Source organism: Sapajus apella, unplaced genomic scaffold (assembly GCF_009761245.1).
Source record: "Sapajus apella isolate SASKATOON/1434 unplaced genomic scaffold, GSC_monkey_1.0 scaffold68, whole genome shotgun sequence".
Lineage (NCBI taxonomy): Eukaryota > Metazoa > Chordata > Mammalia > Primates > Cebidae > Sapajus > Sapajus apella.
This window is the reverse complement of record NW_022437008.1, coordinates 6,249,211-6,263,425: the sequence shown is the minus strand read 5'-3', so window position 1 is coordinate 6,263,425 and position 14,215 is coordinate 6,249,211. Positions and strand designations below refer to the sequence as shown.

Here is a 14,215-nt window from a genome sequence, read left to right as displayed (position 1 = left end):
TTTTTTTTTTTTTTTGAGACGGAGTTTCGCTCTTGTTACCCAGGCTGGAGTGCAATGGCGCGATCTCGGCTCACCGCAACCTCCGCCTCCTGGGTTCAGGCAATTCTCCTGCCTCAGCCTCCTGAGTAGCTGGGATTACAGGCACGCGCCACCATGCCCAGCTAATTTTTTGTATTTTTAGTAGAGACGGGGTTTCACCATGTTGACCAGGATGGTCTCGATCTCTTGACCTCGTGATCCACCCGCCTCGGCCTCCCAAAGTGCTGGGATTACAGGCGTGAGCGACCGCGCCCGGCCAATTTTTATTTTTTTTTTAAACATATTAAGAGATGGCGATCTCACTATTTTACGTAGGCTGGTCTTGAACTCCTGGACTCAGGGTTATAGGCATCTGTCACCACACCTGACTTTCCATTTGATGGGGCTTTATGTGTCTCTATTCCTTTTATTTAATCTGCTTGTCAGTGACTTGAGTAATTTTAGTTTACTATTTTGTTCCTTTTCTTGTCTTTTATTTTTAACTCTTTATGTTGCTTTTTTTTTTTTTTTTTTTTTAAAGAGATCGAGTCTTGTTCTGTTGCCCAGGCTAGAGTGCAGTGGTACAGTCATGGCTCACTGCAGCCTCACACTCCTGAGCTCAAGTGATCCTTCTGCCACACCCTCCAAAGTAGCTGGGACCACAGGCATGCACGACTATGTCTGGCTAATTTTTGTATTATTATTATTATTATTTTGAGACAGACTCTGGCTCTGGCACTCAGGCTGGAATGCAGTGGAGCAGTCTCGGCTCACTGCAACCTCTGTCTTACAGGTATAGGTGATTCTGCAGCCTCAGCCTCCCTTGCAGCTGGAATTACAGGCACCTGCAACCACGCCCGGCTAATTTTTGTAGTTTTAGTAGAGATGGGATTTCACCATGTTGGCCAGGCTGATCTCAAACTTTTGACCTCAGGTGATTCACCTACCTCAGCCTCCCAAAGTGCTGGGATTACAGGTGTGAGCCACCGCCCTGCCGACTTTTTTTTTTTTTTTTTTTTTGCAGGCACACACCTGAGGTCCCAGATACTCAGGAGGGTGAGACAGGAGGATCATTTGAGCCCGGGACGTTGAGTCTGCAGTGAGGTCTGATTGCACCACTGCACTCCAGCCTAGGCAACTGGGCAACAGAGTGAGACCTTATAAAAAAAATTTATTGGCCGGGCGCGGTGGCTCACGCCTGTAATCCCAGCACTTTGGGAGGCCGAGGCGGGTGGATCATGAGGTCAAGAGATCGAGACCATCCTGGTCAACATGGTGAAACCCCGTCTCTACTAAAAATACAAAAAATTAGCTGGGCATGGTGGCGCGTGCCTGTAATCCCAGCTACTCAGGAGGCTGAGGCAGGAGAATTGCCTGAACCCAGGAGGCGGAGGTTGCGGTGAGCCGAGATCGCGCCATTGCACTCCAGCCTGGATAACAAGAGCGAAACTCTGTCTCAAAAAAAAAAAAAAAAAAAAAATTTATTTTGCTGGGCGTGGTGTCTCACACCTATAATCCCAGCACTTTGGGAGGCCGAGGCAGGCAGATCACCTGACGTCAGGAGTTGGAGACCAGCCTGACCAACATGGAGAAACCCTGTCTCTACTAAAAATACAAAAATTAGCCAGGCATGGTGGCACATGCCTGTAATCCCAGCTACTCGGGAGGCTGAGGCGGGAGATTCTCGCTTGAACCCGGGAGGCAGAGGTTGCAGTTAGCTGAGATTGCGCCACTGCACTCCAGCCTGGCAACAGAGCAAGACCCCGTCAAACAAACAAACAAACAAACAAATAAATAAATCTGTCTTTAAAAATAATTCTCTACCTATTTACCCTTTTGATGTTGTGCATTTCTTCATGCAGTTGTTTCTGCCCTTTCTCTTCAGTCTTGAAGAACTTCTTTGTATACTTTTTGCAATGCAGGCTTGCTGGAGTTTCTCAGGTTTTTGTCTGTCTAAATATTTAATATTTATTTTGAATGAAAGTTTTCATTGAATATCAAACATTTTATTTTTTTTCCTTTCAGCACTGAAAAGACTTTATTCCATTTATTCTCGCCTTTCTTATTTCTTTTTTTTTTTTTTTTTTTATCTTTTTTGTTTGTTTGTTTAAGACTATTCAAGTGCAGTAGTGAGGAGGGGGGAAAGGGTAGAATAAGGAGTTCGATCTGTAACTGACTGTGAACAATCAATTGAGATAATTCACTACCTTCGGACCAGCCTCGCCTTTCTTATTTCTATTAGAAATTACTTGTAGCCTGGCGCGGTGGCTCATGGGTAATTCCAGCACTTTGGGATCATGAGGTCAGGAGTTTGAGACCAGCCTGACCAACATGGTGAAACTCCATCTCTACTAAAAATACAAAAATTAGCCAATGTGGTAGTACATGCCTGTAATCCCAACTACTTGGGAGGCAGAGGCAGGAGAATCGCTTGAACCCAGGAGGTGGAGGTTGCAGTAAGCTGAGATTGCACCATTGTACTCCAGCTTGGGTGAGAGATCGAGACTCCATTTCAAAAAAAAAAAAAAAAAAAAAAAAAGAGAGAGAGAAATTACTTGTAATTCAGGCTCATGCCTGTAATCTGAGAACTTTGGGAGGCCGAAGCAGGTGGATCACTTTAGGTCAGGAGTTCAAGGCCAACCTGACCAACATGTGAAACCCCATCTTTACTAAAAATACAAAAATTAGCCGGGCGTGGTGGTGCATGCCTGTAGTCCCAGCTACTGGGAAGGCTGAGGCTGGAGAATTACTTGGACCCAGGAGGCGGAGGTTGCAGTGAGCAGAGATCATGCCATTGCACTCCAGCCTGGGCGACAAGAATGAAACTCCACCTCAAAACAAAAAAAGAAAGAAAAAAATTAGTTGTAATGCTTGCTCTTTTGTTTGTAAAGTGTCTCTTTTTTTTTTGGCTTTCAAGAGTTTGACTATTACATGCTTGCGTGTGTGTTCATTTATCCTGCTTGAGATTTTCTGAGCTTTTTGGATTTGTGGGATGTCTTTTCATTAATTTTGCAAACATTTGGCTATTATTATTTGAAATATTTATTCTCTTTCCTTGCTCTAGGAGTCCACTTATTTGTATGTCAGACTGTTTGAAATTATTCCATAGTTCTTAAATGTTCTTTTTCCCCTTTTTTTAAAAATTTTAGATAATTTGTATTTACCTTTTTTGAAATTCACAGATTTAAAAAAATTGTGTTGTCCATCCTGCTGTTAACTTTTTCTTTTTCCTTTATTATAAAATAGAGGTGAGATCTCACCATGTTGCCCAGGCTGGTCTCAAACTCCTGGGCTCAAGCAGTTCTCCAGCCTTGGCCTCCCGAAGTGCTGGGATTACTTACAGGCAAGAGCCCCTGTGCCCAGCCATCTGCTGTTAATTTTTGAATGAAGTTCTTTATTTCTTATACAGCATTTTTCATTTCTAGCATTTCTGTTTTGATCCTTTTTGGTTTTTTGTTTCCATTTCTGTGCTAAATTTTTCATCTGTTTATACCTGTTTACTTTTTCTACTAGGTTCTTTCACATATTTATTATTGGTATTTTAAAGTTTTTGTCTGATAAATTTATCATCTTGTCCGTGGGTCTCCTTGAATTAATTCTTTTTTTTTTTTTTTGAGACAGAGTCTCACTCTGTCGCCCAGGCTGGAGTACAGTGGCATGATCTTGGTTCACTGCAACCTTTGCCGCCTGGGTTCAAGCGATTCTCCTGCCTCATCCTCCTGAGTAGCTGATATTATAGGTGCCTGCCACCATGGCCAGCTAATTCTTCTATTTTTAGTAGAGATGGGGTTTCTTGGCCAGGCTGGTCTTGAGCTCCTGACTTTGTGATCCACCCGCCTCGCCCTCCTAAAGTGCTGGGATTACAGGCATGAGCCATCACTCCCAGCCTTATTATTATTATTTTATTTTTTTGAGACAGAATCCTACTCTTGTTGCCCAGGCTGGAGTGCAATGGCGCAATCTCTGCTCACTGTAACCTCTGCCTCCCTGGTTCAAGCAATTCTGCCCCAGCCTCCCAAGTAGCTGGGATTATAGACTCGCACTACCATGCCTGGCTAATTTTGTATGTTTATTACAGACGGGGTTTCACCATGTTGGCCAGCCTGATCTCGAGCTGACCTTGTGATCTGCCCACCTCAGCCTCCCAAAGTGCTGGGATTACAGGCATGAGCCATTGTACCCAGCTTAACTTTCTTTATGGATTAAATTTTCCTGCTTCTTTGCATGTTTATAACTTTTAAAATTATTTACCATAAATTATATATTGAAGAACAGTAAATAATATTGAAATGAGCTGGATATGGTGCCTCATACCTATAATCACAGCACTTTAGGAGGCTGAGCTGGGAGGATCACTTGTGGCCAAGAGTTTGATACCAGCCTGGGCAATATAGCAAGACCCTGTCTCTACAAAATTTTTTTAAAAACCTAGCTGGGTATGGTGATGCACATCTGTGGTGCCAGCTATGCAGGCAGCTGAGGTAGGAGGATTGCTTGAGCTCAGGGGATCAAGGCTGCTATGAGCTATGATTGTGCCACTGCACTCCAGCCTGGGCAACAGAAAAAGGCCCTATCTAAAAAAAAAAAAAATCCTAAAAACTGAAGTGAATGTTTTTTCCAAGGCAGCAGTCCCCAACCTTTTTGGCACCAGGGACTGGTTTTGTGGAAGGCAGTGTTTTCACAGACCAATGTGGGGGATGTGTGGGATGGTTTATGATGAAACTGTTCACCTCAGATCATCAGACACTAGATTCTCATAATGAGATCCCTCGCATGTGCAGTTCACGTTAGGGTTTACGCTCCTATGAGAATCTAATGCTGCTGATGTGACAGGAGGCAGAGATCAGGTGGTAATGCTCACTGGCCCATTGCTCACCTTCTGCTGTGTGGCCCTGTTCGTAACAGGGTACAGACCAGTACTGGTCCATGGCCTGGGGGTGGGGACTTCTGTTCTAAGAATGCCCCTTCCTCTGTAAGGCCAGTAATGTGGAGGGCTGATTCCATTTAATCTGCAGTTGAGCTGGGTGTGGACTTTGTTGCAAGTTTAGCTAGATTCAGTTGAACAGTGGCTTTAGTGCCTTTGAGACTTTGAATCCAACACTGACAAGATTTTCAGGTCTCTTGCTATGCTTTACTGCCATGATGCTAGGTTTTTGGGCCTCTGCAGGATTTCTGCAAGAAACAAAGAAAGGTTGCAAAGCATAGCCTTAGATGCTGGATTGTAACTTGTGTGGCTCTGATTCGGGGTTCTTTGTTTCCTTGTCCCAGGTATTCGTGGAGTGGAGAGCCACTGTTTTTGACCTGCCCTACATCAGAAGTCACCGAGCTCCCCGCCTGCAGCCAGTGTGGAGGCCAAAGGATATTTGAGTTTCAGCTTATGCCAGCGCTGGTCAGCATGCTCAAGAGTGCTAATTTAGGTGAGAAGCCCTTTATTAGTTTGAGTTTGTGGATTTCTGGCATTATTTTTATTTTTATTTTTTTTAGTTTCTTTTTTTCTTTCTTTTTTTTATTTTTTCTCTTTTTTTTTTATTTCTTTTCTGTGGCATTATTTTTAAATAAATGAAAAACTTTTTGTTTACTTATAAAATGTCAGCAAATTATAGAAAATTTGGGAGTGAAAAAATTATTTTAAGAAATTTAGATGGCCGGGCGCGGTGGCTGAAGCCTGTAATCCCAGCACTTTGGGAGGCCGATGCGGGTAGATCACGAGATCAAGAGATCGAGACCATCCTGGTCAACATGGTGAAACCCCGTCTCTACTAAAAATACAAAAAATTAGCTGGGCATGGTGGCACGTGCCTGTAGTCCCAGCTACTCAGGAGGCTGAGGCAGGAGAATTGCCTGAACCCAGGAGGCGGAGGTTGCGGTGAGCCGAGATCGTGCCATTGCACTCCAGCCTGGGTAACAAGAGTGAAACTCCGTCTCAATAAAAAAAAAAAAAAAAAAAGAAATTTAGGCTGGGTGCAGTGGCTCACACCTATAATCCCAGCACTTTGGGAGGCCGAGGTAGGCGGATCATGAGGTCAGGAGATCGAGACCAAACTAACTGGCCAACATGGTGAAACCGTGTCTCACCAAAAAATTAGCCTGGCATGGTGACATGTGCCCATTGTCCCAACTACTTGGGAGGTTGAGGCGGGGGTATTGCTTGAACCTGGGATGCAGAGATTGCAGTGAGACAAGATCGAGCCACTGTACTGCCTGGCAACACAGTAAGACTCTGTCTCAAAAAACAAAACAAAACTGATTGGACTGCAAATTTTGGGGGTTTTTTTGTTTGTTTTTTTTTTGAGCTGAAGTCTCTCCCTCTCACCCAGGCTGGAGTTCAGTGGCACGTTCTCAGCTCACTGCAACCTCTACCTCCCAGGTTCTAGCAATTCTCCTGTCTCAGCCTCCCAAGTAGCTGGGATTACAGATGCCTGCCAACACACCCAGCTAGTTGTTACATTTTTAGTAGTGATGGGGTTTCACCATGTTGGCCATCCTGGAATTTTTGTATTTTTTGTAGAGACAGGGTTTTGCCATGTTGGCCAGGCTGGTCTCAAACTCCTGGAGTCATGCGATCTTCCCATCTTGCCCTCCCAAAGTGATTACGAGCATGAACCGTGCCTGGCCAGAAATTATACTATTATCAATGCTAATAACTATTATTCCCATCATCATTTTTGACATAAAGACAGATAGCAAATTAGATGACTGTATGGATGGCTAGAAGAAAATAATTCTCCTAAAATAGAAAAATTCACTAACATGGTAATTAAAAGTCTTAGAATAAGTTTTTGTACAAATTAACAGAGGAATGTTAAGTGTAAGTGAAGCAGTTGCTGGACTGGTGATAGGGTTCTTTAAAGTTGCTTCTTTTATTAACAGAAAATTACATTCTTTTGTTTCAGTTTTAGATAGTATGCATCTGGCTCCTTACCATAGTAGATAAGGAAATTTATACCCTACTCCTACCTTGAAATATTTCAGTTTTGTTTTTTTTTTTTTTTTTTGAGACAGAGTTTGGCCCAGGTTGGAGCCAATGGCACGATCTTGGCTGACTGCAACCACTCCTTCCCAGGTTAAAGTGATTCTCCTGCCTCAGCTTCCTGAGTAGCTGGCATTACAGGTGCTCACCACCACATCCAGCTAAATTTTTGTATTTTTAGTAGAGAAGGGTTTCAGTGTGTTGGCCAGGCTGGTCTCAAACTCCTGACCTCAGGTAATCCACCTGCCTTGGCCTCCCAAAATGCTGGGATTACAGCCATGAGCCACCGCATCCAGCAACAGTATCTTTTTTTTTTTTTTTTGAGATGGAGCCTCACCCTGTCACTCAGGCTAGAGTGCATTGGCACTGTCTTGGCTCACTGCAACCTCCATCTCCTTAGTTCAAGTGATCCTACCTTAGCCTCTGAGTAGCTGGGATTATAGGCCCCCGCCACCATGCCCTGCTAATTTTGTATGTTTAATAGCGACAGCATTTTGCCATGTTGGCCAGGCTGGTCTCAAACTCCTGACCTCAAGTGATCTGCCTACCTCGGCCTCTCAAAGTGCTGGGATTACAGGCATGAGCCACCATGCCTGGCCAATATAGTTTTTTTTTCTTTTTTTTTTGAGGCAGAGTCTTGCTCCATCTTCCAGGCTGGAGTGCAGTGGTGTGATTAGGCTCACTGCAGCCTCTGCCTTCCAGGTTCAAGCGATTCTCCCACCACAGCCTCCCAACTAGGTGGGATTACAGGCACCTACCACCACGCACGGTTAATTTTTATATTTTTAGTAGAGATGGGGTTTCGCCATGTTGGTCAGGCTGGTCTCGAACTCCTGACCTCAGGTGATTGACCTGCCTCGGCCTCCCAAAGTGCTGGGATTACAGGCATGAGCCACTGTGCCCAGCCTCATTTTTACATTATCAAGATGTACAAGTCTGTGTGCTCTGATCGTAATTATCACAGCTGTTTGGATAGCCTTAGTTCTGTGTACAAATGGATTCAGTGTTCATCACCACTCTTACAATGAGCTTTTTTATTCCTGAATTATTTTGATTCTTTTTGCAATATCTGGATTTTATCAAGTAATAGCCTTAAGGAGGGCTCAGAGGTGTCTTGCTTCAGACTGTGCATGGTCATGTGCTTTCACGTTTTAGGGGCAACCCATGCATAAAATTTTTAAATCCTGCTTTCTCTTTTCAGACCTTGTAAACCCCTGTGTTGTCTTCTGACAGTGAAAGCCCTGCCACCCTTTTGCCCTGGTGTCTCCTGTCATCTCCCAGTGGTTCTGTCTCACTGGGAAGTATATTTTTCTGGAAGGGCTTATGGGCATTCTAGACTCAGATTTTTCACTCACAGAGAAATGTGTTTTGGATGGAATGTAGCTTTGTAAGGGTCTGAAGGTGGCCTGATTTTTCCCCTTCCTTGTAACTGACATTTCTGCCACAATACTGTTAGCAGCGGCAAATCTGTAGGGGTCTGCAGCAACCTCAGTTCTTGCCCACTAAGAAGAAAGAATTTGACCGCGGCACATAAGGCAGAGGAGAGACCAAAGCAAATTGTAGAGCAGGAGTGAAAACTTCTTAGAAAGTTTTAGAGCAGGAGTGAAAGAAAGTAAAGTACACTTGGAAGATGGTCAAATAGGCAGCTTGAGAGCTTCAAGTGACCATTTGACCTTTGACTTGGAGTTTTATACTCCTGAGTCTTGTGTTACTTCGCTTGTTTCTTCCCTTAGGGTGGGCTGTCCACGTGCTTAGTGGCCTGCCAGCTCTTGGGAGAGGCCACATGTACAGCGCAGTTATTGGAGTTGTACTCAAGCTCACTGCTCACTTGAGGTGCTTTTCCCTTACCAGTCGAATGTTCCTAGAGGAAGGTCGTATACCTTCCTCCATTTTTTGTTTGTTGAGACAGAGTCATGCTCTTGCTCAGGCTGGAATGCAGTGGCATGATCTCTTCTCAATGCAATCTCTGCCTCCCAGGTTGAAGCGCTTGTCCTGTCTCAGCCTCCTAAGCAGCTGGGACTATAGGTGCCTGCCACCATGCCCAGCTAATTTTTTGTATTTTTAATAGAGACAGGGTTTCACCATATTGTCCAGGCTGGTCTTGAACTCCTGACCTCAGGTGATCTGCCAGCCTTGGCCTCCCAAAGTGCTGGGATTACAGGTATGAGCCTCTGTGTTGTGCCCAGCCAATGCACACATTTTTAAACAATGTATTTCTCCTTTGCTGCTGCAAGTCATTGTCTATGTCATCCTCTTGATTCTTGCATTTCTATTCTAATATCAGGAATTATTGCTTATGTTTTCTTGGTATCATTTTATATGGCTTTATTCATTGAACATTTTCTTTTTTTTTTTTTTTTTTTTTTTTTTTTTTGAGACAGAGTTTCGCTCTTGTTGCCCAGGCTGGAGTGCAATGGCGCGATCTCGGCTCACCGCAACCTCCGCCCCCTGGGTTCAGGCAATTCTCCTGCCTCAGCCTCCTGAGTAGCTGGGACTACAGGCACGCGCCACCATGCCCAGCTAATTTTTTGTAGTTTTAGTAGAGACGGGGTTTCACCATGTTGACCAGGATGGTCTCGATCTCTTGACCTCGTGATCCACCCGCCTCGGCCTCCCAAAGTGCTGGGATTACAGGCTTGAGCCACCGCGCCCCGCTCATTGAACGTTTTCTATAAACTCTTACGATTTATTTTATATTTTTTTGCCTGAATCCTTATCCTTTTTTGGCAGTAGTATGTTCCATGATATATATATTTCTCTTTTCTTTTCTTTTTTTTTTTTTTAGATAGGGCCTCACTATGTCACCCTGGCCAGAGTACAGTGGTGCGATCATACCTTATTGCAGCCTTGATCTCCTGGGCTCAAGCGGTCCTCCTGCATTAGCCTCCTGAGTAGCTGGGACTACAGGTGCACACCACTACGCCTGGTGAAGTTTTGTTTTTGCTTAGTAAAGTCTCACTATGTTGCCCAGGCTATATATATATTTTTATATATGTATTCTTTTTTGTTTTTAACTACTTTTTTTTTTTTTTTTTTTTTTTTTTTTTTTTTTTTTTTTTATGTAGAGACAGGGGTCTCACTATGTTGCCTAGGCTGGGTTCAAGCTGTCCCCCCCCCACTGGCCTCCCAAAGTGCTAGGATCACAGGCGTGAGCCACTGCACGTAGTCAAAAGCTATGTGATATATTTTAATATAGATTTTCAGCATCAGACAGTCTAGACAGTTGTAATGAAGACATGTTGAAATGTTTGTTTATTTTTAAAGCATATTTTTCTGCCACTTTAACTCTGCTTTTTGTTATCAGTGTTCACGTATTACAGGATAGACTGTGATTTTGTTACAGCTGAAAGCAGTAAGCACTTTTTTGCTTTACCTAATTATTTTTTCAGTTTATAAGGTAAAGTCACTCCTTTTAGTAACATCAGTCTCATAACTCTTTTTGCTAGAAGCCTGAATATGTTGTATTTTTCAGGTCTTTCTGTGGAATTCGGAACAATTCTAGTTTATACATGTGAGAAGAGTTGCTGGCCCCCAAATCATCAGACCCCCATCGAAGAATTTTGTATTATACAAGAAGACCCAGATGAATTATTGTTTAAGTAGAGCATTTCCTTTTATTAATGTAAATTAAAACAAATTTTTATGTCCAAATATGTGGCGTATGTGCCTTATTTAACTCACAAGTTATTAACCTCTGTTTTCCTGAGTTGCCTTTTTGCCTTTGGGTGCTGGTGCTGGGGCTGGGGCTGGGGCTGGGCCAGGACCTCCTAACTATGGGTTGGTCTACTCTTCCATGTCCAGGGCCAGTTGTCACAGTGGCAGCTAGGAAGGTAGCGCCTCTCTAGTCCAGAGGGCTGGTGTTACCTGCACAGCCATCCCGGTCGGCATTCTAGCTGGGTGGAAGAGCAGGGAAAGAGCCAAGAGCAGTGGTCAGCTTCTTGTTTACCCCTCTGACACCTGCACTCCAGTGCTCCCTATGCTATTCCTGGCACCTCATCAAGTCACTGAACCTGCTCTAGCTGCTGGAGGTTCCGGCTCTGTGACCCTGGCTGTTTAGACCTACCCATGTTCATCAGCTCAGGTCACCGCCCTTACCCACTCCCACCTCTGCTTCTGCAGCATCCCAAGAAGGAGTCTTTATTCCTTTCTAGTGACTGTCCCTTTATCCAGCTGCCTTCCAGTCTCCCCTTTCTTTTTCTATTTTTTATTTATTTATTTATTTATTTATTTATTTATTTTGAGACAGAGTTTCACTCTTGTTACCCAGGCTGGAGAGCAATGGCGCGATCTCGGCTCACTGCAACCTCCGCCTCCTGGGTTCAGGCAATTCTCCTGCCCCAGCCTCCTGAGTAGCTGGGATTACAGGCATGCGCCACCATGCCCAGCTAATTTTTTGTAGTTTTAGTAGAGACGGGGTTTCACCATGTTGACCAGGATAGGATGGTCTCGATCTCTTGACCTTGTGATCCACCCGCCTCGGCCTCCCAAAGTGCTGGGATTACAGGCATGAGCCACCGCGCCCGGCCTTCTTTTTATTTTTTAAAGACGGGGTTTCACCATGTTGGTCAGGCTGGTCTTGAACTCCCAACCTCAGGTGATCCACCCGCCTTGGCCTCCAAAGTGCCTGGATTACAGGTGTGAGCCGCCACGCCTGGCCCCAGTCTCTCCTTTCTTTATTTACTTTTAACATTATCAACCCTTTCCCTTCTTCAGCCCCATAACAGCAGTATAAAAACATTCCCAGCCATGTTCAGACATGTTCTGCCTGTGTAGATGAGGATAATGACGTCCAGGTGATCATGGGGTGGGGTTTTCTCTTTTGCATTTAACATTGTATTTGGAGGATTTCCCCATTAATATTTTTCCCACAACATAATTTATAATTGCTGTAAAGCATTTTTAAAATATACATCAAAAGCTTTATACAATTTTTAACCACTTGTTTTTTCTAATTTTTATTCCCATGATAACCATCCCTCTAGCTAATATATATATTTTTAATCAGTGATAACTGCTACAGGACAGTTTCCTAGAATTGGAATGAATAAGTCAAAAGTTGTGCACAATTTTAGGTTTTGTTTTGTTTTTTGCCAAGACAGGGTCTTGCTCTCCCTCTCAGGCTGGAGTGCAGTATTGAGGTCATAGCTCACTGCAGCCTCGACCTTCCAGGCTCACATGATCCTCCTGCCTTAGCCTCCTGAGTAGCTTGGGACTGCAAGTGCCAGCCACCAGGCCCTCTAGAGAAGTTTTGCTTTGGAATTCTTACCTGGAGTGTGGGAGTGGTTGCTTCTCAATCCCTTAAGCGTTATTTATTTTTTCCTTCTACCAGTTTAGTAGGTGGAGTGCAGTGGTGCAAACCCCACCTCCTGGGTTCAAGCAATTCTCCTGCCTCACCCTCCTGAGTAGTTGGGACTAAAGGCTTGTGCCACCACACCTGGCTGCTTTTTTTTTTTTTTTTTTTTTTTTTTGAGATGGTCTCCCTCTGTTGCCCAGGCTGGAGTGCAGTGGTGCGATCTTGGCTCACTGCAACCTCTGCCTGCTGGGTTCAAACAATTCTCCTGCCTTAGCCTCCTGAGTAAGTGAGAGTACAGGCACGCTCCACCACGCCCAGCTAATTTTTGTATTTTTAGTAGAGATGGTGTTTCACCATGCTGGTCAGGCTGGTCTTGGAACTCCTGACGTCGTCATCTGCCCGCCTTAGCCTACCATTGGAACTACAGGCGTGAGCCACTGCACCTGCCTGGTGAAAATCTTAATACCATTGTGAATGGTTTACAATTTTTTTTGAGACGGAGTCTCGCTCTGTTGCCCAGGCTGTAGTGCTGTGGCACATCTTGGCTCACTGCAACCTCAGCCTCCCGGGTTCAAGCCATTCTCCTGGCTCAGCCTCCTAAGTAGCTGGGATTACAGACGCATGCCACCACGCCCAGCTAATTTTTGTATTTGTAGTAGAGATGGGGTTTCACCATGTTGGTCAGGCAGGTCTCGAACCCCTGACCTCATGATCCTCCTGCCTCGGCGCCTCAAAGTGTTGGGATTACAGGCGTGAGCCACTGCGCCTGGTGGTTTACATTTTTTATTTTTATTTTTATTTTTTTTGAGATAGAGTGTAGATCTTTTGCCCAGGCTGGAAAGCAGTCGCGCGATCTTGGCTCACTCTAACCTCCACTTCCAGGGTTCAAACGATTCTTGCATGGTTTATATTTTGATAGGCTTATTGATCATATTATCCAATTATTTGTGAGTTTCCTGTTCACATCCTTTGCCTATATTTTTTGGGGGGTGACCCTTGTTAATTTGTAAGAGCTCTTTATGTATAGGAGTATCAGTTTTCTAACCAGTACAGAAGTCTTTGCTGGGAGTTGAAACCCCAGGTTAGAAGGCGATCCTTGGACTTTTTCGGCCTGATGGCAAGCCTGTGCTGGTGCAGGAATAACACAGCCGGCCTCAGTGGGAGGTCGCCAGGTTTTTGAAGATCAGGCCCGCGCCTGGAGCATTCGGCACTGCCGGGTCTGGCCCTCCGGACCCCGCCTGTGACTGCTGGAGGCCACAGTGCGCAGGAGCGGAAGCCAGGCTGCCCTTCCCCCACCCGCTTCCGGCCGAGGCTCGGTTCTCCCGCCTCCGCCTCTGCCGCGCTCGTGGTTGTCCCGCCATGGCACTGTCGCGGGGCCTGCCCCGGGAGCTGGCTGAGGCGGTGGCCGGGGGCCGAGTGCTGGTGGTGGGCGCGGGCGGCATTGGCTGCGAGCTCCTCAAGAACCTCGTGCTCACCGGCTTCTCCCACATCGACCTGGTGAGGCCCGGGCGCGCGCGGTTGAATGGCGGGCTGTGGTGCGGGGGCCGGGGTTCGGGGGTTCTGGAACTCTCGTGGCTCTGAGGCTTGGGGCCCCTAGCCCAGGACCGAAGTTGCGGGGCGGGGGCAAGCTGAAAGGCCCGGGTTGTGTGGCCCCTCGCGGGAGGGGACTGTTCTTTGGGGACGGGGCGGGCCTCTGCTCGCTGGGCCGGCTTCGGACGCCGAGGAGGCCGCGTGCCCCCGCCTCCCCGGCAGCGCCAATGTGTGGCGCTTCTAGGGCGTGAAGCCGCCTTGTATCCTCGCTTCAAAACAAATCCCCAGCTGCTAGGGGATACGGAAGAGGACCGAGTCCCTCGCGGATATTGTAACTTTAATTTGGAGGTCGCCCTCCTAGCTCTGAAGTAACGACCCAGGGCGGAGGGTGGTGGTGATAGCGA

General features: G+C 45.7%; 2 protein-coding genes across 2 annotated transcripts in view; both read left to right on the top strand.

Annotated features, from left to right (window-relative positions):
• Nucleotides 1–10,639, top strand: part of PDCD2L (programmed cell death 2 like) — a 23,832-nt gene extending 13,193 nt beyond the window's left edge. The window contains exons 6-7 of the mRNA XM_032249099.1: nt 5,287–5,435; nt 10,461–10,639. Coding sequence (XP_032104990.1) covers nt 5,287–5,435; nt 10,461–10,591 — 280 coding nt within the window. The 3' untranslated portion in view covers nt 10,592–10,639. The remainder of the gene's footprint in view (nt 1–5,286; nt 5,436–10,460) is intronic.
• A 2,933-nt stretch (nt 10,640–13,572) lies between these two features.
• Nucleotides 13,573–14,215, top strand: part of UBA2 (ubiquitin like modifier activating enzyme 2) — a 42,188-nt gene continuing 41,545 nt past the window's right edge. The window contains exon 1 of the mRNA XM_032249098.1: nt 13,573–13,778. Coding sequence (XP_032104989.1) covers nt 13,641–13,778 — 138 coding nt within the window. The 5' untranslated portion in view covers nt 13,573–13,640. The remainder of the gene's footprint in view (nt 13,779–14,215) is intronic.